Below are 18,422 nucleotides of genomic sequence, written 5' to 3'. Positions count from 1 at the left end.
AAATGTATTTGACGAGCAGAAGACAGTCACTCAGCAGAATGGTACAGTAGAAAAAATAGTAAAGGGCAAAATATTAATCTTTTTTCTTTTACTATATTTTATTAACAGTTAACAGACTAAATATATATATGTATATATAAATATATGCACAAACTAGTGATTAAATAAAGAAAATCTTAAATAGGATTGTGAGGGGGGGGGGGGGGGGGGGTGGCAAATGGGATATTGCACAGTGGCAGGAATGAGCAGCAGTACAGACTGAACAGTACAAAAATTTTTTGGCAGTTAGTACAGTATTGCACTTTTTTTTCCCCCTAATATAAATACCAATAAAGTGGAGTGACCAGTGCAGATTGTACAGTGTACTTGTGCAGCTGCAGGGTAGCTTCTGAGTGCATCCTGTGGAGTGCGTTGTGTGTGTTTAAGTGTTGTGGTTGAGGTGTCGTATGGCTTGATGTTAGAAACTGTTTTTAAGACTTGTAGTCCGAGCAGACAGACTCCTGTAACGTCTGCCAGATGGTAACAAGGAGAAGAGCTTATGTGCTGAGTGGCTGTGGTCTTTGATGATGCTGTGTGCTGTGCGGAGGCATCGTTGAAGATAAATGTCCTGACTGGTCGTTTCCGGTAGTCCACTATCATTTCTCTAGTTTTGCTGATGTTGAGAGACAGGTTATTTTCCAGACACCACTTGTACAGTGCCATCACCTCCTCTCTATAGGCCGTCTCATCGTTGTCTGTGATGTGGTTGTGTCATCCGCAAACATGATGATGATGTTGGACTCATGTTTAGCAACACAGTCGGCTAAGCACACAACCCTGTGGCGTTCCTGTGTTTAGAATGAGTGATGAGGAGGTGTGCTTACCAACTCTCACCACCTGGGGCCTGTTTGTGAGGAAGTTTGGAATCCATCTGCAGATTTGTGTTCCTAGCCCAAGGTCAACAAGCTTCGTGGCAAGTTTTGAGGGGAAGATGGTGTTAAATGCCGAGCTGTAGTCAATGAAGAGGTTGTATTTACCTAATTTTAAGACCTGCTAAAAACCATATTATTATTAATATTGTTATTATTCAAAAGTCCAAATGATGAGATCCTGTGTCAAAGTCATAACTTTTAACTCAAGTTAATTTTGAAATACCAAGTGTGTATCATGATTACCAAAGTTACATTTTAGTAAAATTCTTATAACTTTACCTACCTTAAAAATGTAGTTTGTGTATATATTATGGAGACACTGTTTTTAATCCAGATTTATTTCCTTCACATATCTTAGTTTTTCGCCATCTGTTGAGATGTTTAATATTATTGAAAGCATTATCAACACCAACCATCAGGGGGCGCACGTGTAGGCAAATGAAAGCCTAGTGCGAAAAAGCCTCTAAAGCAAACGAAGAAGAGGCGGAAGCGGAAATCAGATTCTTTTGTTTTGAAAGAGGGAAATTTAAAAACTCGACGGCTCCACGGCGTTAGTCGGAAATAAACAAAAGCATTTGGAGTAAGCCTTCAAAAAACGACAGGAAAATGGACGCAAACTAACACTCGTCACCCCTGAATGTAAAGTAAGTCACCGGAGAAACATTTTGTAGTGTTTAGGTTGCGTTTGAAACCGAGCTTTTCTTTGATGTCAACGTCTCAGCTGAACTGAGACAGCTCAGCAGAATGTGTTCAAACTCCTATTTTCTTTCTTAGTTTGTCTTTCGTAATGCACTTAGTAATGCACTTAATGTATTTTTCCGACTAAATGTTTACAGATAGGAGTATAATGGAGTAGCTATAACGCAATGTTAGGCATCGTGGAACATTTGGTCAGTTACTGTCATAACTGACTGTAGGTCTGTCGATCTTAACATAGCGGAAGCTTTTAGAGCTGCCACAGAAAATAATTCCACTGTTTTTATTGTTTTTATAGTTTCTATAATATTATAATTAAATACTAATTTTAGTTGTATTTAAGGAAATATCAAAAGAAGAATCCTTCCAGACATAAAGATTAACTTTTTATTATTGTTGTTATTTATTTTTATTTAGCTGATATTATTATCTGTGTTTTTTGTTGTTTTCGGTGTGTGTGTAACAAAACACAATGAGACATCACTGTAAGACTTTCAGGCTCGATTAACCTTATGAGAGGCCGTCAGTGACTTCCAGTATTTAACCCTGTTTCTAATAAAGTGAGACTTCTTTGTAAAATGTAAATAAAATCAAAAGAAAATATTATTTTTGCTAAAAAAAAAATATGCTTGTTCAATTCAATTTGTATTTTAACCGTATGTTTAAAAAAAAAGAAGAAGCTTCAAACAGGCTGAATAAAAAATGAAAAATGCAGATTAATCTGAAAGGCTGACTAAATAATTTAAGAGCAGTGTTTCTGCCTAAATAATTGCCTGGAGGTGATACCAGGATGGTTGCTGAAGTGAAATGGATAAAACAGTCCTTTTGCCCGACTAATAAAAACGTGATGTATTTCTTGGAAATGTAGGAGCAGCTGTAGGCATGTCCTCCCAGGTAATAAAGAAAGAGCACGAAAGCACCTGAAAGGAGGCTTGTTTGTTTTTTAAACTATTACATCCGTAAAGGCACCATGAATGCTAAAGGATACATTACGTTAAAATAAATATTGTTGTCTCTTCAGTTCTCAGACATTCTACATGTATTTTATTGTTAAAGTTTACACTGAAGGGGAGTTTTTTTTTTTAACTTTCTACTGTTATTTGTTTAATTAAAAAATATATTTTTGTGATGAGTCAAATTGTTCTTGTTATATAATGTCATTTTTGTAATTTCATAATGAATTTGCTTGAAATGTATGCATATATGCAAGTGGTGCGGGACTTACTATTAGAGCTCAAACAAATTTGAGCTCTAAATTTTATGTTGAACTTTAGCTTCACTTTCAGTTTAATGACCGGACAGTCACAGGTATTTGGGGCTAGAATATGTCTGTAAATTCATTCCAAACCATTTTTACGAGAAAACGAGTAACAATGGGAAAGCTTGGGAGTTTATCATCAACCTGAATTCTTTTCAGGGAAGTCAAATATGGTCAGCTGTTCAATAACCCGCTGCGTTATGTAGTGAGCATGTAGTCAGCATGTTGTGATGACAGTGTTTGTAAAAGCTCAGTAAATGTGGTCTTTCATTTTCTTGCAGGTTGATTCACACAAACATGAAGAAGAAGGCAAGGAGGTCGCAGGAGACGCACACAAACAGTGTCCAGGAGGAGTGTGAGTGACTTTCACACACAGTTGGAAGTCAATATGTGCTGCTGCTGTTTTTTAGTTGACTAATGTGTATTTGAACCACCTTTTGACTACTAATTCCAACCACTGTGTGTTGTGTGTTAGGCTTGACTTTTCAGCTCTGTTGTGTTGGCGCTGTGGTTTTAGATGTAGTGCTCTTACTGTTAAAAAAAAAAAAATCACCAACTAAAGCTATATCTTCACATTTCTCACTTACATACGTTAAAACCTTAATGAGCATTAATGATGATGTCTTTTAGGGCCTTGAGAAAGCATTTTCAGTTGAATGAAAGTTTGCATATTTTGTGTGTATCTGCAGGCTGTGCTCTGTGTAGGTGCAGTGATGATGACCCAGCCATGTTTGGGGAGAAAGTCACACTCAAAGAACATAAAATCTCTGTCCACTACTTCTGCTTGGTAAGACAAAGCCTGCAAGTATTTCTGTTTTCACAGGAATATGTCTTTTTCAGGCTTCAAGCGGTCATACTTTATTGAGACTTGCTTTACAAGTGCCTGACCAACAGTTATAGCATTAAAAATATTCTTTCTGAAAGACTTGTACAAACCAAGACACAATCGAATATAAAAATAAATAAATAAAACAAGCAAACAAAGCAGGAAATGATTTATTCTATGACCTCATTATGATTTAAGTGAATTTATTTGGAGGTAAATATTAGAGGAGGGAGCATAGTCACCACAAAACAAGAGGGCTCATGGTTTGTATTTTTCTGTCCCACAAATAAAGTGACAATGACGTATTTTCTTATATTAAAAATGCTTTAAAAGGGTCTGTTTGTTAAGAGTGTGTCTTAATAATATTGTATGCATGTGTTTGTCTCAGCTAACGTCTTGTGGAGTTTATCAGCGAGGAGAGGAAGACGAAGGCATCTTTGGTTTCCTGGTGGAGGACATCAAACAGGAGGTCCGCCGGTCGACTCGACTGGTGAGCAGTTCAGTATTACAATATTACCTTGCATATACTAAGAGCTCTACAGTATCTTACAAAAGTGAATACACCCCTTACTTTTTGGAAATATTTTATTATATCTTTCCAAGGGATAACACTCTGATACAATGTAAAGTAATCAGTGTACAGCTTGTAGGACAGTGTAAATCATACTGGTCATTAGTAGTTCAACATGGCACTCACTTCATGGCAAAGAACTCTCTGGGGATCTGAAAAAAATAATTGTTATTCTACATAAAGATGGCGTAGGCTATAAGAATATTGCCAACACCCTGAAACTGAGCTGCAGCACAGTGGCCAAGACCATACAGCAGTTTAACAGGACAGGTTCCACTCAGAACAAACCTCATGGGGGGCCAGCCTGTCAGTGCTCAGACCATACACCGCACACTGCATACAATTGGTCTGCATGGCACAAGAAAGCCCGCAAACAGTTTGCTAAAGACAAGCAGACTAAGGACATGGACTACTGGAATTACGTCCTGTGGTCTGATGAGACCAAGATGAACTTATTTGGTTCAGATGATGTTAAGCATGTGTGGTGGCAACCAGTTGAGGAGCACGAAGACAGATGTGTCTTGGCTACAGTCAAGCATGGTGGTGGGAATGTCATGGTTTGGGGCTGCCGGCATGGGGGAAAAAATGGTGGCCGCAAAAAATATTGACACATTGGACACAACTTGGACATTTTCATTTAGGGGTGTACTCACACCTTTGTTGCCAGCAGTTTAGACATTTATGGTTGTTTGTTAAGTTATTTTGAGGGGACAGCAAATTTATACCATTATACAAACTGTAAAGTGTCATATCTTCAGTGTTGTCCCTTGAAAAGATATAATAAAACATTTACCCAAATGTCAGGGGTGTACACACTTTTGTGAGATACTGTAGAGCAAATACAACAAATAAGATCCGAACACCATTCTACATTTGGTCAACAGTAAATCCTGTAGGTGTGATTTGCATGAGCAAGAGTGTGGGCCTGTGTGTATTTACTGTTTCCTTGTGTACTGTATATGTGTCTCAGACATGTTTTGGCTGTAAGAAGAAGGGAGCATGTGTCGGCTGTAATGTCAGGAGCTGTAGGAAGATGGTTCACTTCCCCTGTGGGAGGAAGCAAATGTTTGTCTCCCAGTTCACTGGACTCTTCCCGTGAGTGCTGACAACACATTAAATTCTTTAATTGTATGTGTAGGCTGGTTAAAGGCATAAAGCACTGTTTCTAACATGAGATACTCCTGCTGTGGCCAAAAGGTAGTCATAAAAGATATACACAAGGTGATTTTTCAGTGTTTGCCACACATAGGCTTTACATGCATGGGTGTTAGTATCTTAGTATGTCGCCCTAGTATGACAAACATACTAGGGCGACATACTAAGATTCGTCATGGATGCAGCCCACATTCTCATCTCTACTGCTTAATCCACAAATGCATTTTGCTTACAAATGTGGCAACATTTAAGAGAAAATAAACAGACTTTTCAGTGGTATAAAATTTATTGCCAAGAAACATTGTTACAGCAAAGAAATCGACCAAAAACAAGTTTCCTTACTTTGTGTGCTAAGTTTACATATAGGGTTCTGGGCAGTATCTTAGCTTTTTCTAGGACTGCACTCTTCTGGACAGAATCACCTGATGTTGTGCTGGGAATCTGCAGGAGCCACTCTTCCAGTTTTGGGGTTATAGCTGATAATGCACTTGATTACTGATCTCGGCTCATCTTCGGGGGTCATCTTCTTGGGTTGTGGGTCTGACACTCACTAATCTCTACCCTTCCTCTTTCCATTGCTCACAGAGCCTCAATGATGGAGCACCTGTCTTACCTTCTGACGGTATTTGACTTGTTGACATTCAGGCATCTTTCTCATTGTTTCCTTTGCACTGTGGGACACCTAGGTACTTAGGTTGTCCAGTATATCTTTTAGTCTGATATCTGGTGGCTCCATCCCTTTAGTTCGAATGACCTTCCCTCTCTTTGAAACCATTTGACCACACTAGGAATGTCTTCTGGTGTTAATTCCAGTGCTTTTCTGAGCTGTGTATTGACTCTTTTGCCTACTCATCTTGTCATAATGTGGAGAGGCTGGATAGATGAGTATTTGCTGTTAGCAGCCCATTTATTTTTGTTGCCAGGTGGTCATGGAGTGCAGTTAGCTTCTTCAGCCAGTAGGCATGGCTCATATTGGGTCTTCATGGTCTACAGCTCTTCATTCCAGAGACTCATTGTTGGATGTCTGTCTTTGACTGGCTGTTAACTGGCTCTTGTTCTAGAAAGCTATGGTGTGCTCTGAATTCCACCAGGCACTTGGCTCTTTCTCCAAAATGTTCTTCCAGTATTGCTTAGTTTCAGCTCTCAGTGGGTCTCCTCCTGTGCTATTATTTCTTTGAAGCTGATAGTACATCATGGATCTTTCTTTGGAGAACACACCATTTATTTTCTTGGCCTATTACTTTGTTGCCTCATCAGTTCTATGGTTAGACCTACTCCAGCTACACCATCTCAGTCTACATCTAGAAGTGGTAATCCTTACTCTGTTGCTGCAGCAGATCCAAAGCTGTGATTTAAGACTGGAGTCTGTCAGAGAGGCAGGTGAACCTGTTATTCATTTATCATAAAGTTCTTTGGGAGTGATAAAGAAAAATTTAAGAAGCTTTAGATGTACCTCTTCTTTGTGAACCCATAAAAAACAGTTTCTGCCACAAAGAGAATCTAATTCTGCTGAAAACTGAATTGCAAAAATGTCCAAACTATGAAAGAATTTAAAACTTAAAACCAATCACTGATTATATAAACTGCTTTAAAATGCTGTCAAAGTTCAGCTTCAATAGTGTTGGTTCCTTTTAAAAAGTATTTGCACCAAACTGCAGAGAAATTGCAAAACTCTTCCAAGCTGCAGCTGCATAAAACTGGTAAACTATAATACTGTAAATATAAAAGATAGTAACTGCCCCTCTGTCTGTGTGTCCAGATCTTACTGTCCAGATCATAGTCCCTCCCAGTCTCTGTGTACTGGGTTAGACATCAGTCTGCCTCGATCCTGCTCCATCTGTCTGGACTCTATTGATCCCGTTTTGTCTTACTCCATCCTCAAGTGTCCATCCTGCCATACCAGCTGGTTCCACAGAGACTGTGTGCAGGTACCATGAGTGTGCAGAGAGCCCTGATTTTATATGTTGGGTTGGCTATTTAGTACTTTTTATGAAAGGTTTACAGGAAATGCAGCTCTACTTTTCTTTCATGGGAGCTGAATGTTTTGAAATATTCCCTGAATATGTGGTCCTGGATTTTTATTTTTTATTTTTTTTTGGGGGGGGGGGGGGTTATGTGGCTGTCCTGCATATCCTAGACTCTGCTGATAGATTATCTGCAGTTCTACCACCAAACTGTGTCCATTCGGTTTGAGAAGATTAAATTCATTTTTTACACTCCATATTACAGTGTTCCCTCGTTTATCGTGGGAGTTATGTTCCAAAAATAACCCACAATAGGTGAAATCCGTGAAGTAGCCAACTTTATTTTTTTACAATTATTATAGATGTTTTAAGGCTGTAAAATCCCTCACTACACACTTTATACGCTTTTCTCAGACAGGCATGAACATTTTCACACTTTTATCTCTTGTTTAAACACTCTCAAAGTTCAAACCTTCGTAGAAAAATAAGTCCAGTATTATAGAAGAAACCAAAGGCACCCGCAGCTGCCTTGGACAGTGCAAAATGTTTCGTCGATGAGTAAATTTGACAAGCTGAACACATTCTGTACTGTACAGGAGACACGGCACGAGATTGATTGACAATGTTCGACAACCAATCAGGATGCAGAACACAATGCGCTGTAAAAAAAAAAATAAAATAAAAAAAACATGGAAAATTGCACACAAAAAAATCAGCGAAACAGCGAGGCCGCGAAAGGTGAACCGCGTTATAGCGAGGGACCACTGTATATAAAAAGTACAATGCATGTGTAACTTTGTTGTTTTTCCTGTGTATTTTTATTGGCGTGTGTCTGTGTGTTAGCGTCAGGCACACAGTGCAGGCCTGTTCTTCTTTAGATGTACCCTGTGTAACAACAAGGAACACTTCCAGGAGGAAATGCTCAGAATGGGAATATACATCCCAGAGAGGTAACCTTAAATTATACCTGCAGCGTTTCAGCACCTCAGTTTATTTTATTTATTTATTTTTTTAGACATACCTAAATAAAGATATTCTGAGACACATTAATAGTAACAATAGGAGTTTATCCCCACAACACAGCAGATTATTTTACAGATGAGTTGTTTGTTTATCCAGGAAAAACTGTTATTTGCTTTGGTTTGTTTTTGTTTTTTATGCCCCCCCCCAACCTGAACCCTTTGTCTGGGCTTCCTGCAGAGATGCCTCGTGGGAGTTGGAGGCAAATGCATATGCAGAACTGTTGGAGGTTTACAAACGCTGTGACGCTCTCACCTGCCTCTGCAACAATGGTCGTACACACTCTGCCAAGAGCGGGTATGGCATTTATATTTTCCTTTCATTAGTTTACAGATTTGTATCTTTCATATCTAAGGATGCTTGTAAAAAAACATTTTCTGTATAATTAGTAATGTTTGCACGTTACTAATATGTAACGCACATATATATATATATATGTGTGTGTGTGTGTGTGTGTGTGTGTGTGTGTGTGTGTGTGCATATATGTAAAATATGCAGAGGTCAGCAGTTTGAATAATGTGCAAAAGGAATAGCAATATATACAATATGGAGCGCATAGTGTTGAAGTTCTGGTAGATGAGAGTGAGGTGTCTATGAATGTCACTGTTCAGCAAGCTCTATTATATTAATAAAGTTCAGCCGTGTGTGTGTGTGAGTGTGTGTGTGTGTGTGTGTGTGTGTGTGTGTGTGTGTGTGTGTTTATATATATATAGATATAGATATCTATCTATCTATCCATCTATCCATCCATACATACATACATACATAGAACGTTTCACATGTGTCACAAAGTGCTTTACAAGATAAAAACACTATTTTTGAATTAAAGAAATACAGACTGTAAGTTAGCAGAGTTCACTAAGGTTAATATCAGAATATAAGTGGAGAATCTGATGGATTTCAATAGTTTTTCCATTCAATTAATGTTCAGGCTTATTGGAGACAGTTTCAGTTTTGATCCTTTAAGTGGTGTTTAACAATCTGAGATCAAGGAAAGAATAAAAACTTTAAAAAAATCAGACATGTGCACAAGTACAAAAACGTATTTTGTTTTAAGGTCATACGTTATTTCTTATAGAACATTAAAAATGTTGTAAAATAGTTTAGAGCCAACAGGAAAAATAGTAAAGAAATAAAGTTGCATCTAAAAATCTGTATTTATAAATGCTGCTTATCAAATAAAGACATTAGTCACTGTTAAAAAACTTGAAACCCTTTGAACAACAGAACCACATTAGCACAGGGGCAGCTGTTTGTGTGCTAATGCTGTGCTTTACATTAGATATGTAAGGCATCAAGACTGGCAAAGTGTAGCAATAATATGAGTGGAATAAAAAAATTCAGTGCTGTTGTCTCAGCGGAGCAGATCTTAGTTTCCTCAGCTGTGTGAAGCATAAACATTTGTGATATTTCTCTGGCCTTCGTCATCTAGAGATTAGGAAATATTATGGGAATCACTTTATAATTCTGTTTTTGTGTTTCTCAGGTGGTTTGAGGTGGTCCGCTGCCGACTGTGTGGCTCTAGAGGGACTCACAGGAAATGTTCGGGACTAAAGTTGGACACTAAAGACTGGGCCTGCAGTGACTGCACACAAGCAACAGATGGGAAAGGTATGGGTGGTTAATGATGGCTGGTTCCATGTTTGTAAAACAGTGGCTAATCGTACCTTTTCCATTTTATTTATTTTTTTCATATTTGACAACATCTGAGACAACATGTCACTCAGCTCTGCCTCCTCTTTGCTTTACAAATTGATGGCAAGATGACTAAACACTCTGAACCATGTTACCTTGTTCTCCAGCCTCCCTTGTTAGGTCTCCTCAGGGAGGTCCGAGGAGAAGTCTGCTGTCCAAACGCCACAGGCCTTCAGTTCACTCCTCCATCAGCTGTAAAAGGTACAACAAGTTAACCTGCCAGTACCTCATCGAGGATGCAGGATTTGTTCTTAATGGTTACTCTCTGTCTCTTAGACCGTCTTTACCCGAAAGATCTGGATCGCCTGAAGAGCTCCTGCAGTCTTTGGTCCCTCGGCTTCATCCCCCAAGTGTCCAGGTGGAGGTGATCGGGGACCAGGCTCTGTCAGCTGGTCTCGACTTGGTCAGGAGGGCTGATTTTGACCCCACACAGACTCTGTCTGTCAGGTTAGTGGCAAAAAGCTTTCCTGAGTTGTGCTTGTTGTTTAGACTTTTTGCTATTTGTCTTCTTTACTGTGGGATGTTATTTGTCCAGGTTCAAAGACATAGATCAGACTCCCCTTCCCAACCACCTCTGGGACAGTGACACAGCCAAGGAGTACTTCCTGAAACTGCTGATGCAGCAGATACAGGAGTGTGTAGTGTTTGAGGGCCCAGATGGATCCAAAAACTTGGCGCTGGACTCAGAGGGTACTTCCAAAGCTTATTTTTGTGGAATAAAGCCATTTTGTCTTTATGCAATTATATGTAAATGAAAAATCTGAACAAAGAGACTGACTGTGTATGTTATTCAGCTCTGCGTGAAGATCTTTATTTTGATGTTGGCTGCCTGCTGGCCCTCTCTCTGGTCCATGGTGGTCCACCTGTTGGCTTCTTCTCGCGTGCTCTCTATCAGTGTCTATTCAACTACCCAGCCAACCGTCCCCTCAATGTCACACATATGACCCCTGACACACACTTCACCCACCAAGTCACCAGGGTAAGAACAGGACAAACTTTCATGGAAGGCACAGTGGCTAAAGATGTATAAAATTAAATTATAGGTAGTTTAAAATAAAGATTGAATTGTTTCAGATCACAGAGGCAGAGTCTTTAGAAGAGCTGAAAGAAGTCATGGCAGTCAGTTGGGAGTACCTGGAACTAGCTGGCTGTAATCGACCAATCAGCAGCCTGAAGGAGAGAGAGGCTCTGGTGGAGGATTTGGTGAGCTTCACCATGATCACCAGGATGCAGCTGCCACTGCAGAGGTAAGATAAATAAACAGGGAAGTACAGTATATGGCTCTTTTCCTGCATGCACTGCAGTCCTGAACTTTTCTGAATGTCACCTGAAAGAGGTGCCCATAAATGTGCATGAATCAATGAAATCAGTCTTGAATAGTTACAGCAGCACCCTAGTGCATGGCCCGTGTGATGTTTAATTGCTCCTGTGTAAGAAAAGTGAAGGTAATTCTCCAGCAAAGTCAGCGTAAGCATGCCAGGATCCCATGCGCTGTCTCCTTGAGGAGAAAGGGCTGCTGTGGCTTGAACTGGTGCTTACAGTAGCTTGCAAAAGTATTCGGCCCCCTTGAACTTTCCCACATTTTGTCACATTACAGCCACAAACATGAATCAATTTTATTGGAATTCCACGTGAAAGACCAATACATAGTGGTGTACACGTGAGAAGTGGAACGAAAATCATACATGATTCCAAACATTTTTTTTTACAAATAAATAACTGAAAAGTGGGGTGTGCGTAATTATTCAACCCCCTTTGGTCTGAGTGCAGTCAGTTGCCCATAGACATTGCCTGATGAGTTCTAATGACTAAATAGAGTGCACCTGTGTATAATCTGATGTCAGTACAATTACAGCTGCTCTGTGACGGCCTCAGAGGTTGTCTAAGAGAATACTGGGAGCAACAACACCATGAAGTCCAAAGGACACACCAGACGGGTCAGGGATAAAGTTATTGAGAAATATAAAGCAGGCTTAGGCTACACAAAGATTTCCCAAGCCTTGAACATCCCACGGAGCACTGTTCAAGTGATCATTCAGAAATGGAAGGAGTATGGCACAACTGTAAACCTACCAAGACAAGGCCGTCCACCTAAACTCACAGGCCGAACAAGGAGAGCGCTGATCAGAAATGCAGCCAAGAGGCCCATGGTGACTCTGGACGAGCTGCAGAGATCTACAGCTCAGGTGGGGGAATCTGTCCATAGGACAACTATTAGTCGTGCACTGCACAAAGTTGGCCTTTATGGAAGAGTGGCAAGAAGAAAGCCATTGTTAACAGAAAACCATAAGAAGTCCCGTTTACAGTTTGCCACAAGCCATGTGGGGGACACGGCAAACATGTGGAAGAAGGTGCTCTGGTCAGATGAGACCAAAATGGAACTTTTTGGCCAAAATGCAAATGATTGATGGGAAGATGGATGGAGCCAAATACAGGGCAATCTTGGAAGAAAACCTCTTGGAGTCTGCAAAAGACTTGAGACTGGGGTGGAGGTTCACCTTCCAGCAGGACAACGACCCTAAACATAAAGCCAGGGCAACAATGGAATGGTTTAAAACAAAACATATCCATGTGTTAGAATGGCCCAGTCAAAGTCCAGATCTAAATCCAATCGAGAATCTGTGGCAAGATCTGAAAACTGCTGTTCACAAACGCTGTCCATCTAATCTGACTGAGCAGGAGCTGTTTTGCAAAGAAGAATGGGCAAGGATTTCAGTCTTTAGATGTGCAAAGCTGGTAGAGACATACCCTAAAAGACTGGCAGCTGGAATTGCAGCAAAAGGTGGTTCTACAAAGTATTGACTCAGGGGGCTGAATAATTACGGACACCCCACTTTTCAGTTATTTATTTGTAAAAAATGTTTGGAATCATGTATGATTTTTTTTTTTTTTTTGTTCCACTTCTCAAGTGTACACCACTTTGTATTGGTCTTTCACGTGGAATTCCAATAAAACTGATTCATGAAAAGTTCAAGGGGGCCGAATACTTTTGCAAGCCACTGTATGTTATTTAGACCGTTGTCCTGAATAATAAGACAGAGTATAAAATGACCCCTGTTTTCTTTATAGACAGCAAAAACTCTGTCACTGAATATAAAAAAAAAACAAAACAAAAAAAAAACAGAAAATAACAAAAGCTTGTCAAAATATAATTCTCCTTTTCTAATTCAAAAAAATATTACCACTATGGTCATCAGAGGTGTACTGCTTTAAGTCATTAAACATAATTAAATTGATTCTTTGAATGTGGCCTCAATCAGACCTACTCTTATTAAGGAGAATCCTAATCAATCCATCTCTGCAGAAACGCACAAATATTATTTTCCATTTATATATTAAACTTTGTTACATACAACTCTGGGCAGCATGGTGCAATAGTTAGCAATTTGTCTCACAGCAAGAAGGTCCTGAGTGTTATTGATCTTAGTCATTTGTTATTTTATGAATAAATACCAAATGAGTTGGGAAAGCAATGCTTAAGTGGAAACTGATGTTGCCGTACAAACAAAGATTACTAGTCTCATCCTCACAGTGGAAAGTCCAGTTATTAATTTAACACAGTTATGAGATCAGTACTTGGTATCTGCAGATGCATAAAATCAAGACATCGTAGCATATTAGAACAGGAAAAGCCTGAACAGGTGCATCCTAGTTACTAATTGTAGTCCTAATAGTAAAAGAAACCAAATTAAACAACACTTCCTTATAACAGGACTTGCTGATCTTCTCTAGGTGTCTTATTTTGTATTTTTTAAGATATGCTTTTTCCATTGTATTGATTGTGTTCATAACTCTCCTGTTTTCCTTGGTCTTTCTTGCATTTTCAGTGTTTACTTTGCTTATTTTCATCCTCAGGTTTCGGGAGGGTCTACAGACTTTGGGTGTTTTTGATCAGGTGACTGAAGTTTGAAAAGAAATTTGCCCTTTTCTAAATCAGTTCAAAAATGTCTCAAAGCTGTTTGTAACCCTGTTAACACAAATGGGAATATTTGATGGAGAAAAAAAATAAGTGACTTAAACTGGACTGATTAATATAAAAGGCAGCAATTAATGTTATTAAACATCAAGATAAAGTATTCAGAAGTTCAGAAGAAAAGTGACGCTAAAAACACTAATTACACTGTACTATGATCAGGTTCAGCTCTTCCCATCTGTCTTCTGTGGAATTTTCTGTGAAGCTGGTGATCATCTCACAGCTCAGACAATGGGTCAGCTCTTCACCATCAACTTCTCTGAGCAGGAGGAAAAATTGAACCGAGAGACGCCCGTTGTCACCTTCTGGAGGCACTTCCTGCTTGAGTGTGAAGGTGGAATGTTAATCCTGTTTTTATTATTATAAATAAAAAATTTTGCATTGGGATGGATAAAAGTGGTCATGGGTTCATCTTTCTGTGTTGATACGTTTTCCCAAAGTGTGCCACAGAAATGATGATGATGATAATATTTATGCTCTAAAATGTTTATACTCACTCTCTTCTTTCCTCAGTTGGAAGGAGCTCCATCTCCCTTCAGGACCTCCTTCACTTTGCCACAGGAAGTGCCAAGCTACCAGCTGTCAGTGCCCTCTCTTCTCCCTCCATCTCCTTCCTCCATCCTCTCGCGCCCTCCCTATTAGGATTCAAAGAAGGGAGAGGTGTGGACTGGAGGGATGAGGGACTCTTCCCACAGAGTGAGCCTGTGTCAAAACACCTCCTCCTACCCGTCACTTCCTCCTACCAGGCTTTTAAAAGCTCCATGGAGCAGGCCATCAGCCACCATGTGCACCTTCTCCCCACAGATGGTTAAAGAAGGAGGTGGGGGTTGGCTCTGGACTGGTTTGGGATCTGTGTTTGAAGATAAACTCTGATTGTTTTTTGTTTTTTTCTAATGGGGTTCTTTGTGATTGATGGAGAGAAATTTGGGTAATGTACGCATTTAAAACATAATGATCAAGGTTTTTTGATGTTTTGTTAAAGAAATCACTATTTGCTTGAACAAGAAAAACTTTCAGTATCGTAGCTGGTTGAGTGGTATTGGTTACAGATACCATGACATGGTATTAATGTGTAACCCTTAGTGTTTTCTATATCATTTATACTGTGTTAGCTGGTGTTGTATACCTAGAGGACCGACAGTGTTACGTAATACTCTTGTTTATTCTAATATATGTATAATATTCTTTAGTAGAATGCTAGCACAGCATGCCTTCACAAGCTCGGAAGAGTGCAAACTCACAAGCACTAGGCGATTCCTGTCAATAGGCTTCTCAAAGTTGGCTGATAAAGAAGAAAGAATGTTCTGTATGTTCTTTTGAATACGTAAATCTAGATGCAAATATCCATCCCTTTATCTATTTACTTAGCTGCTTATCCATGCACGGGATATGAATTGAAACCACAAACCTTTTCCTTCTTATGGCGCTCTGCACCAAGCTCAAAGGTTCCTGCTGAGGATGCAAGCCGTTAAACACCTCACAAATAGTTTGATCTTGACGGCAGCATCCGTGGATCAGTCCTGACTTGAAGCTGTCAGCGACAGGTGTTTGGGTACATTGAAATTTTGTCCTTTGGAAAAATCTAGACTTCAATATTAAAACACTTCTTGAAGGCTGTAGTTACCTGAAGTGAAGCTACTATCTTATCTCTGTTATTACAACCTTGCAAACACATTCTGAGTCATGAGAGTGGTGCATTATTGTTGTTGTTTTGTTTTTTTAATCTACATTTCTTTTACATTAACACATTTGACCAAATAGGCTTCAGTTCATTTTTAATGTTTTTCTCTCCATAGAGCTTGTCTCTCTTTTGAGTGTATCGCAGTATGTGTTGATATCTTAAATACATTTATACTTATGGTGATTGAGGATTTTGTACATATTGTTTGTTGATGCCTAATAATTAATCCTGCCTCATGTTTTGTTTTTCTGGATGTGGGAGGTGTGGGGAGATTTTGGGGGAAGGGGGTTGCATTTTAGAGACGGAAAACATTGATGGCCAAAACGTAGTCCGACATCTTGGGATTGTCCTTGGAATCCATTTAGCATTAAAAGGTCTTCAACCGTCATTGCTTTATATTATGTAATCTCAACATCTTTTGTGGTACGGTGCTGATTTTATAACCTTGACTTTTAGTTCAGTCATACTTTACATATTTTTCAAAACCTCTTTTAATGACCTGTCCTTGCTTTCCTTGTACTTTGTTCATTTTCTCAGATATAAAGATTAAAAAAAAACCTCTGTAATCATTATATTACATTATCACGCTATGTGTTGACATTAAATGTTGTTTAGGAAATGAAATGAAATTTACTGATTTAATATTCTCAGTGATAAGCAGATTTTTTTTAATCTGTGTTTTGTTCAGCTATTAAACCAGCAATGTAAACAGAGTTGGCGGCAGATTAGGATCAAGCATAACATTTAACATATCATTTCTGTATGAGAAACTGAATACATTTGTCAGTGTGGCATATTTTGCACTGCTGTAACTTTACAACAGGACTTGTAGAAGTAAGTAGAAATGTACAAAATTTTACACTCATTAAATTGAAACTACATTGTCATTTCATTTTCATTCATAATTTTGGCCTATAGCTTAAAAAAAAAAGCTCATTATTATTTAAATAAGATGCCCAGAAAGCTGCAGAAGAAGAAACGTTAGCCAAAGTGCTGGAGCTCAGCCAAATAAGGAGAACTGTGGCTTTCCTGCAACTTCTGACCTTAGTGTCCTGTTTATCACACATAATAAAAAGCATTTACTGTCTGGTTGTGGTGCTCTTTGTGACATGGCAGCATTTTTTTTTTTTCACTTGAACTTCAACTGCTCAATACGTTTAAGAAAATGAACTATATTTGGCTTTCTCTCAAAACAAACCCAACAACAGCAATGCATTTTGTGATGAAATAAATTGGGCTGTCCTTATATTAAATTCGGTTTTGCACTGCTGTGGAGGGTGAAGCAGCGCACAGATTAAGACTTGCTTGTTTATCAAGGCAGTTCATAAATATGTAAGGTATAGTTTAGATGTGCAAAATGTGGTAATTTACTTTCATTTGGTTTAAATGTTTGTCATGCTGAGGGCAAACTGCAGTTTCTGTTTGTAGAGTTCAAAAAACTGCCGTTGATCCATTCTGATCATATCATATTGCTTTAAATACACAGTGTCTGTAAATTCAAACTGAGTCCTTATGCTGCTAATGTGAATTACTGTTCGTTCTAGAAATTTCAGGTACTTTTTAATTGCTTTCATATGCAATCATGCAGGGTGTTTATTTTGATTGAAGTGCTGATTGCTGCCCACAGCATCGTGCTTTGGAATATGGTTTTAAGGCTTTAAAAGCATTACAAGGTGAAAAGAAATGGCACTTGTGTATCATTCTTACATCTAACTACTTGTATGACCAGGTCCATCTTAAGTAAACCAGGCACGAGTGAACAAAGGTGACTAAATCTGCAGTCTCCATGAAACTTTTCAACTCATATACTCTTTCACCAGTCTGCAAATAAATACTGTGATGGCGGTGAGACCCACACCAAGTCCTGAGTTTGACATGTAAGGAATCTTGACCAGGAGGCAATGTGGCAGATAACCCTGGGAATCTTCACCATTATGAAGGAAGGGGAAGAACCTACAGATGACCTTAAAGATGTTGGAATAATCATTGAAGGTGTTAAAGTGCTAGTAACATTGCAAATGCATTCGCCATTTTGTTTGGCCTCATTTACTCACTGGTCTTGAGGTACCTGACAAAGCTTAAGTACACATTTGAGATTTTACAAAAAATTGTGATGGAACTGGATGGAAACTGTCTCTCAACAAAAGCCCTAGTTGTTTGAACTGTTTGAATGGAGACTTCAGACAAGAAATTGCAAGCAAACAGGGGAGCACTGAAAGACTGTTTAGTGTACCCTTGAAACCCTTGGACAAGGGTTTTTGTCCCTGACAATCAACAGAACTGGAATGTTTTGGATCCACACATTGAACTACTAATGGTCTTCGGAAATGATGTCTGAATATATTTTAGCAGACTTTTAAATTGTTCAAAGGGGGAAAAATAAAAATGGAGACAAAGATTGGCATGAAAGAATGGGCAATAAGAGATGGACTGTGGTCCAGTCCAGTTATGTGGAGTCTCAGCAAAGATGAATACTGTCAGAAATGCCAGTTTTATTGTTTCACTGTATTTTTTTTTTTAAATTTATGTATTTAATATAACTGAAAATGAATAAGAAACCTGTAACAGATGATAAAACACATTAACACACAGATACATAATAACACAAACAATCATACTGGCAGTGATTACTAAATTAAAATCCATCAAGAATGCGGTATTTATTTAAGGTT

The 18,422-nt window shown here is 38.8% G+C and overlaps 1 protein-coding gene across 1 annotated transcript; it reads left to right on the top strand.

Annotated features, from left to right (window-relative positions):
- The first annotated feature begins 1,378 nt into the window (after positions 1-1,378).
- Positions 1,379-16,837, top strand: g2e3 (G2/M-phase specific E3 ubiquitin protein ligase). The gene is made up of 17 exons (XM_003451207.4): positions 1,379-1,555; positions 3,147-3,220; positions 3,555-3,652; positions 4,080-4,181; positions 5,233-5,357; positions 7,177-7,345; positions 8,225-8,331; positions 8,582-8,698; positions 9,888-10,012; positions 10,204-10,297; positions 10,373-10,543; positions 10,632-10,786; positions 10,891-11,075; positions 11,171-11,343; positions 13,952-13,991; positions 14,232-14,403; positions 14,583-16,837. Exons 2-17 carry the CDS (start codon positions 3,163-3,165, stop codon positions 14,879-14,881), a joined length of 2,190 nt encoding a protein of 729 aa, XP_003451255.2. The 5' UTR covers positions 1,379-1,555; positions 3,147-3,162; the 3' UTR covers positions 14,882-16,837.
- The last annotated feature ends 1,585 nt before the right edge of the window (positions 16,838-18,422 follow it).

The sequence above is a fragment of the Oreochromis niloticus genome, linkage group LG19 (assembly GCF_001858045.2).
Source record: "Oreochromis niloticus isolate F11D_XX linkage group LG19, O_niloticus_UMD_NMBU, whole genome shotgun sequence".
NCBI classification, from domain to species: domain Eukaryota; kingdom Metazoa; phylum Chordata; class Actinopteri; order Cichliformes; family Cichlidae; genus Oreochromis; species Oreochromis niloticus.
Note: the sequence above shows the minus strand (reverse complement) of the source record. Positions and strands in the feature narration are given on the sequence as shown.